We start from the raw sequence: 8805 nt of genomic DNA, 5'->3' as shown, positions 1-8805 counted from the left end.
GAGAAGAATGTCTTCTTAAAGGTTACCTGTCATTTCTTAAAAGAAATTAGATTACAATTAGACTGAAAAGATGATGATGATGATGATGATGATGGTGGTGGTGGTGAAGAACTCTGTGAATATTTGAACTAAGCATTTTGGAATTTATCCAATTAAGGACTAAAGTACTTTTATTTTCTATTTGGAATACTAATTACATCTATTTAACCTATTCAGCTTAGCAAACAAATGAAAGAACAGCAATGAAACTACTAAAACCTATTTTTTTTTTTGTGGAGATATCTCTGCCTAAAATGGTGCAAAACAAGAAAAAAAGAAAAGATGTTCTGGGTGAGAATTTTACCTATGATCTCTGAGAGGGCATATTTGTAGGGCACATCTGAACATACTTTCCATAAATATAGAAACTGGCCTCTGGAATCACAACAATTTCATTATTTGCTGAAATTTCAAAGGCCTCTTGGAAAATATGGCTTCCCAGCTCCTTAGGGTGTTTTTTTTTTTTTTCTTCCCATTCTCTTGTTAAGAATGTCTATGGACGCATTCTTGATCTGGGATAGCCACGTGATCTTTGTCATCCTCAGCTGCATGCACGCTGTGTGGATCTATCTGCTCCTGACTCCGGGTCGGTCACCGCTGATTCAGTCTCCTCCGCAGAAGGGCGGCCAGTCTCTGTCTGGTCTCCTTTACTGAAGATGCCTGGCCCCTGGGAGGATGCGGTTGGAGGAGACTGGGCAGACCTGAGCTGTTGGCCCTCTTGGGCTGGGCTGAGGTTGGAGAAGGGGTGGGTTTCGGCACGATGTGCAGGCCTGGGATTTTGGTGCCCTTTTCAGAGTTCGGTTTTGCAAGGCTTCTCTCTCCCTGATGACCGGCTGCAGAGGCGGTGAGGCTGCCGCGGCTGAGGAAGCGCGGGGTGACCGGTAAACTCCCACTGAGCCTCCTGAGCTCCAGGAGCTGTTCTCGGGCCTGACTCAAAGCCTCCGTCAGTTCAAAGCGTTCTTCACACTCCCTCCGCACGGTTTCCTGAAGAAAAGTGTTCTGAAATGAGAAAAAAGGGGGGGAAGCATCCCTGGCTTTATACAGTGTGCCTATGGATAGTTCTTGGCAATCAATATAAACAGAACTGAACTGGAAATCAGGGGTCTGGGTTCTTTGACTATCTTTGTGGATACTCTGCCATATGGGACGGAAAAGTAAAAAATGCAAATGATTTGTGAAGCTGGAAAGAACTTGAAGAGAACATTCATTCAACCCCTGCAGTTTGCAGATGAGGAGCAAAGAACCAGGGTCACAGATGATAGAGGCGGGGCTGGGGCTGGAACCCAGAACCCCTAATGCCTACTCCAGTGGGGTTTCAACTTCTCTGGGCCTTGTGTCTCAGACACTCTGTCCTACCTATGTGATGTCTCACAGTTAATATCTGTAGTGCCATTAAGTGATTGAGCATTGACCTATGAACCAGGAGGTCATGGTTCAATTCCTGGTCAGGGCACATGCCCGGGTTGCGGGCTCGATTCCCAGTGTGGGGCATTCAGGAGGCAGCTGATCAATGATTTTTTCTCATCACTGATGTTTCTGCCTCTCTCTCCCTCTCCTTTCCTCTCTGAAATCAATAAATATATATTTTTAAAAAGTTTGAAGCCTCTTAAGTTTGAGCAGAGTTGCTTTTTATGTCCTTAAGATAATCTGGAGCCAAGGGTGGAAGCCATGGGATTTACGTCAAGCAAGAATTTGAATAGCTAGAACTCTGCAGAGGATACTCTGAAGCCAGCATGTCAAACTCACGGCCCATGGGCCGCATGCCTCGTGTATTTGGCCCATGTTAGCCTTTGAGTTTGACATGCTTACTCTGTGCTTACTCTGAAGGGTCGAATCTCACCTGACTGGGATATATCAGAGCACATTTAAGATTCACATGTGTGACTGGACTAGAGATCATTAAGGCCCTTACAAATTCTGAGGCTCTACATTTCTAGCTGAGGAGTTGCCCATCTTTCATCTGAGGAATTCACCACAATTACTTCAAGGCCCATGGTAAGAATTAGGTCGTGGATCAGCCTAATGCCCTGACATTTATGTCTGCACGGTGTAAAAAAAGAGTCTAAAAAGTAACAATTCAAAGTGGTATGTGAATAAGTAAACACAATTAAAATGATTGTGGCATGAGATTCTTCAACTGAAAATGAACTTCCGTCAGGTTAGCTTGTTTGTAAAAACAGCCCGAGTCTGACTCTCAGTGGAAAGCATCCTCCTAGGGGTTTCATGACTAATCTGCTGTCAGTGGAACTAAATAACAGACCAGCAAGGAAAGTGCACCTTCCTGTATTTGAGTTTCTTGTGATTATGGTTAGAACACCATTCAATTCCAAATTTGGTAATCAATAGTGAGGAATGTGGAGCAATTCCAGATTAACAGTTGCCCTGTCATCTTCTATGAAGTCAGCATCATGCCTGGGCCACACAAAGCCTCACATGTACATACTAGTATATTATTAACACATGTACAGGATTCATATATGCACATATTTTTTAAAACCATGAGGGTTCATCACTTGCTTCTAGTTAATTTCTTTCTATTCTATTTTTTTTTCTTTGAGAGACAGGAGACCAAGGACTGTGTTTGTGGCATTATCATCTCGGTCTCATGAACTCTACCCGAAATACTTGTTGAAAAAGCAAGGCAAGGAGGGATGGAGAAGATTAAGACGGTCCTCCGTCGGGTATCACCTCATTTCCTGCTCCCAAGGACTATGTTTGACAAAGACACTGAAGCGCACACTGGTTATGTAACTTGCTGAGAGTAACCCAGCTCCCAGCGGCCTATGCCTAAGTTAATTGTCAAATTAATTATATCAACCATGCAGGGGCCATTTTGTTCCAGGACACTGAAGCAATAAAAAACAGTAAGACATTTAATTTGGTTTTGCCCAAGTTTTCTAAACTTCATGTAAAATGATTAGATTTACAAGTCATTCAATAAATTCGTATAAAAATTTCTTGATTAAGGAAGCTATGAGAGTTAATTTTATTTGACAGTAAAATGATAAAAAAATGGATAGCGGTTAACAATGAGGCCAATAAATTGGTGAGATGAATAATAGGTACACTAATATGGACAAAGTGATGGGTGATGTGATGACAAGAGTTCTCATTTAAAAGTAACATGAAATTTGATCCAGTTACTAAAATTAAATTCAGATCTTAAAGGAAAGGCATAGTGCTCTACAGAAAACATCCATAAAGTAAATCACTTAAAAGCTATCCCAGGCAAGTGACACTCCACCAGAGGAGGAAGTAGAAAGGCGAAATGAACCCAAAGATGTCCCCATAGCAAGTATAATGGAAGCAAAGTGCCCGTCAACTCCATCTGAACTTGGAAGGGCTGCTGGCCATCCCAGTTGGGGGCCCACTGCTGTGGAACTCATCCTTCTTCAAGGCTATCAGCTTCCAGAGAAAAAAGGATGAATTCTCGTTCTCATTTCCCCAACTGGGAGGACCTCTGAATGGAAAACAGGATCCAAAGTTAGGACTTTTATTTTTATCTGTTCTGCAAACACTGTGAAATCTCAGGTGAATCCCACAATAGCTGCATATCCTCTGCCACCATTACCTCCTCCTTTAAAGCTGAGATTACAATTCCATGTTGTGCATCAAGCAGCTCATATATGATCATTTACTCACTCAGAGCTCATCAAGTTTAGGGGATTGCTATTTCAGGGGTGGAGTGTGTGTGACAGGGCATGACCAGAGCACACGTGGATATGGCCAGAATCAGTAAGACCACATTAATGGAAAATTCCATCATATGTGGAAAAGAATCATTCACTCGTGGTTAGATGGTTTTCAGCAATCGAGGAAAAATGTTTGTCTCTTTTTCAGTTGTCTTTTCGGAAGGTTGTGTTGTAGCAGAATTTTAATATGTGCTTTTTATTGAACAACATGGGAAAATGTGTGAGATGGAATATCTTCAGTAAGCTTGAAAATCATGTGCAAGCATGAGAATGATCAGTGAAGCCATAGCATTCTCAGTGTTTCAGGCAGAGTTGTCATTGGCCATATTTTAGCGTGATAAAATAGCATAACTGGATTGCAACTAAATGGAGTCAAGATGAAAAGGGAGGCATGAGGGAGGTGAAGAAGGGACGGTGGGGTTTTCGAGACCGAGTGAGCGTGAGTACAAACACCTGGCAGTGGGAGTGGGAGAGGCAGGCTTTGGGATGACACATGGCTTAGAATGACTCAACTGCAGAGTGTGCAGGGGAGGAGAGACCAGGACTGAGGCAGGGAGGAGTGAGCAGGTCAGATCAAGCACAATTTTGGTAGCGTGCTAATACTAGAATTTTGTTTCACATGGAATCACCTAGTAGTGTCCACAAATTCCTATACCCAATGCCAATTAAGTAAGGATCTCTGGGGTAGGGCCCAGCCATCAGTACTTTTTCTTAATTCCCTAGATCAGTGGTCGGCAAACCGCGGCTCGCGAGCCACATTAGCCAAACTCGCTCTGTTGACTAATGAGTTTGCCGACCCCTGGACTAGACTAAATGTTACCGTGTAGTTGGAAGCTGTGAGGATTAGGCAATTGTGGCATATTGTGTGCAAAGAGGTAAAGGGTAGTATATACAGTGGTCGGCAAACTCATTAGTCAACAGAGCAGCAAACCGTGGCTTTCGAGCCGCATGTGGCTCCCGAGCCGTGGTTTGCTGACCACTGCCTTAGATGATTCCAATATACTGATACTTAAAAATTGTTTTAATTGATTTTAGAGAGAGTGGAAGGGAGAGGGAAAGAAACATCTTGATGTGAGAGAGATACATGGATCAGCTGCCTCCTGCACACCCCCTACTGGGAATGGAGCTGGAAATCTGGACATGTCCTTTGTCCAGAATCGAACCTGTGACCTTTTGGTGCACAGGAGGATGCCCAACCAACTGAGCCACACCGTTCAGGGATGATACTAGAGTTTTAACTTAATTCTGGGGGCCATTTGGAGTGTTGAAAGGTTGATTTTAAGCAAGGAGCTGGCATGATCAAATTTAGATTAAAGGAAGATCCCTTTGCCAACTCTGTGGAAAATGGCCTCGAGTGAGGCATGATGGAAAGAAGCGGGGACAGAAGGAGGCCAAAGTTTTCAGGGAGAAGGTTCCTACCCTGAGTGGCTCTTGGTTAGGGGAGGGGGAACTAGCATTCCTGGGTCATTAAGCTGTGTCGATTGGTGGAAAGCATTATCTATACATATGTGTCCAACATTTTCAGATAAAGGCCACTTTGAATGAGCTTAAAAATATGGCTCAATTGTACTCCTACTGGGCAAGTAAATGTCAAAATAAAAATATAAATTGGCTCACCATCTGTTGGAAATTTTTAATATGGCCAATTTTCTCCACTCCTTGCAATGTAAGGGTGGTTTATTTTTATGTTTGTTTTAATTTTTATCCATAGAGACAGCTGGATTGCTTTCAACAGTGGAAGAAGAAAGAGAAGGCTTTGCTGGGTAACTTGATCATTCTGAAGGTGAGAATCCTGTTTGGGATGAAAATCGGCTACATCTGGTGTAACTTGGGGAATATGCTAGGAAAGCAAGTCCTCAGTGAAGAAAAGCACAGATTGGCATCTTTGTTTATGCTTTACTAGAGGCCCAGTGCACGAAATTCGTGCACGGGTAGGGTCCCTAGGCCTGGCCAGAGATCAGGGCCAATTGGGGCCTTCTGGCTGCTGGCCGGGGCCTTCCTTTGTTCCGTGCCTCCCCCTGGTGGTCAGCACACATTATAGCTAGTGATTGAACTTCTGGTCTCCTGGTTGAACTACTGAGGGGACACTTTGCATATTAACCTTTTATATATATAGATACCCAGTGAGGTCTGAACCAGTCAGATTACAGTTTCCACCAACCCAAACTAGATATATCGCAGGGCTAGTGGATGGCCATCCAGCTGGGTGGGGAGCTGAGGTGAAAGGAAGCTCTGTGAAAAAGGTGTGGAAATCAGAAAGATGAGTAGGAGTTAGCAAAGGATATGCCCAAATTTCCATTTAAGGCTTCTGCTCAACTAATCTGATCAGCCCAAAATACTGCAAAAAAAAAAAAAAAGTGGAAACTGCCCTTTGGTAAGGCAGGAATGAGAATCTGAATAGATTTCCAGGAGAGGAGGATGATGGATGTCAAGAAAGTTATTCTTAAAATTGTATTTGTGTGCTTACAAACATAACTAACACTGTGACATAACTATGGCAGACTACCAGAAATGGCAATAATCCTTGGATAGATCTGTTTAAGTTTTCTAGGTGTTGATTACTAACTTTTTACCTCTCAACATGTCTCAGCACTCCATCTAATCTATCAGTTTTCCTTTGGTCTTGGAGACATACTTCTAAAAACACTGCTTTCTTTTGCTGAACCCATCCTGGTTCTCTAAATCTGTCTCACTGTTGTAATCCTTGGACTTCCTACCGTGGGCCTGCGGATTCCCTCCACCTCTTTCCTGTGTTGGACGGAACTCATTTTCTGATTCCTATCTCTTCTTCTTTCTTTGCTTACTCCCTCATTGCAGTGTCATATATCCTTTAAACAGCTTCCCAAGTAAGGCTGCAAAGGAAGTATCATTTTTGAGGAATCTATGTCTGAAAATATCCTTACTTGACCCTTGTACTTGATTGATCCTTTGGCAGGATATAGAATTCTAGGTTGCAGATAATTTTCCTTCAGAATTTGGAAGCCATTGTCTTCTAGCTCCTATTGTTGCTGTTAATAATTCTGATGCCATTTTTATTATTGATCCTTTCTAAGTGACCGTTTTTTTTTGTTTCTGGAAGCTTTTAAGTAATTACGTTTATCCTGAAGGTACTGACATTTCATGATGAAGTGCTTTGGTGTGTTTTCTTTGCCATCCATTATGCTGGGTGGGCCCTTTCAGTATAGAGCTACATGTCCCTTCTGTACTTGGAAATATTCTTGAATTAGTTCCTTGATAGTTTCCTCCCTTCCCTTTTCTCTTCCTGGAACTCCTATTAGTGGGGTATTAGATATCCTCACTTGATCCTCTAATTTTCTTTTCTTCTCTTTATTTCTTTGCTTTTTATTATACTTTCCTGGAGATTGCTTCATCTTTATCATCTAACCCAAATGTTGAATTTACTGCTTCAGCTCAGTAATCATGCTTGTTCTTTTTCATAGCCTCCTGTTCTTGCTTCATGTATGCAATATCTTCTCTTTTCTCTCTAAGGATATTAAGTATGCTCTTTTTTGAAGTTCAGTTTTGCTTCTCATGTTGTTTTGTATGTGCTTCACCTAAGTTCTTTTTTACTTATTTGTTTGATCCCGGCTTCTGTCTTTCATATTAGAGGTGTTCCTCAAATGTTTGGTGATTCTTGCCTTTTTGAGTCTCCAACATGTTACTGGAAGTTCTGTGTACATAAGGAAGGCCTTATTGAACAGTATACTTCTCAGTGAGTAGACAGAGATATAGCCATTTTACTGGGAGACCCCACTTGTTAGTATCTATAATTCTTTTCTTTTGATACAGCTCATTTCTCCAGAGAGGGCTCTTCCATTTTCCTGGCTATTGATATGTAATCCTGGTTGTCTGTATTCTGGGAAGTGAGGGGGCAAAGTAGTACTTTAATATACGTACTTTCACTCTAGCCTTATCCCATACTCTGCTGTTGTCTATCCTTAGGTCTAAAGGCCCTCACATTGTTTTTCTAGAGTGTAAGCCTTTGGTACCTGCCAGGACAGTGGGTAGGGGCAACTTGGGTTTAGGGAGGGCATCTGAGCATCTATCTGTTCCTTTTATAATCATTCAAACAGTCCTATTTTCAAATCCACTCTTCTCTCCCTCTTTCAGAGGTATCTGGTGTCTCTAATCCCGGGGCCATTCCACTGCCATGGCACGTAATTGGGTTTGCTCCTCTTAGTATTTCACCCCATTCCCACACTCTGCAGAGGCATTAGGTTTCAATGTCCTACAGTCTGCTAATTTCCTTTCCCCCATACTTTGCTTTCCATTTCCCAAAATGTAGTTGACATCTAGAGTCAACTCCTCTCTTGTTTTCCTTTCCTTATGAATTTATTCACTTTTTATTAATTTGCTGTAGTTTTAGTGGTGTTTTGGGATAAACTAGAGATAAACATATGTATTCAATTCTCCATGTTTAACAAAAGCATTCCTTTCTCTTTTTTAATATCATTCATCGTCATTAGATGGCACAGGAACTGGTAGAATTTAAAACTTCTGCCCCTTTGTTTTCTTTATCTATAGCCTTAAGACAACAAAAATATTGAATTCTCTGTACTGTTTTTCCTTTGGTTGTTATACGTGAACTGGGTTTTTTGTTTTGCTTTTTAAAATTTACTACATTCTTTTTCTGGATCACAACAAGGCCCTTAACAGTGGGGCCACACTGTCCTGACAGGACTCACATGGAGCTAGTAGGAAGGAAAACTGGCAGCGAAAAGCATGTGCTCTATTTTAACCTGCTTTTAAATGGTAATGTCCTATTCTCTAACACTTTATGTGTTGTTGTTGTTTTTTCTGACTTCCCTTTCTTTTTAACATTGTGATTTTTTTCATTGTGAGCCTGCACCCTCTGAGGAATTTTCAGGGCCCCCTTTCACATTTACATTTCCTATACAGTTTTATTTTCCATTTTCTCTCTTCTTATTGACCTGTAGCTTTGTGGCTTCACCTTCCTGACCCTTGTTTCTGTGGCTGCTCTCCCATAATCCCCGCTCCACACAGGAATGCCCATTTTGCCCTTTAGAAGCGAGGGCTTTCCTCCTATCCTTGAGAACTTTCTTCATACAATGAA

General features: G+C 41.9%; 1 protein-coding gene across 1 annotated transcript in view; it reads right to left on the bottom strand.

The window, feature by feature from the left end:
* Positions 1–606: 606 nt before the first annotated feature.
* Positions 607–8805, bottom strand: part of LEKR1 (leucine, glutamate and lysine rich 1) — a 120678-nt gene continuing 112479 nt past the window's right edge. The window contains exon 13 of the mRNA XM_008142226.3: positions 607–1038. Within this exon, the coding sequence (XP_008140448.2) occupies positions 631–1038 (408 nt within the window). The 3' untranslated portion in view covers positions 607–630. The remainder of the gene's footprint in view (positions 1039–8805) is intronic.

This window comes from Eptesicus fuscus, chromosome 3, assembly GCF_027574615.1.
Source record: "Eptesicus fuscus isolate TK198812 chromosome 3, DD_ASM_mEF_20220401, whole genome shotgun sequence".
NCBI lineage: Eukaryota > Metazoa > Chordata > Mammalia > Chiroptera > Vespertilionidae > Eptesicus > Eptesicus fuscus.
Note: the sequence above shows the minus strand (reverse complement) of the source record. Positions and strands in the feature narration are given on the sequence as shown.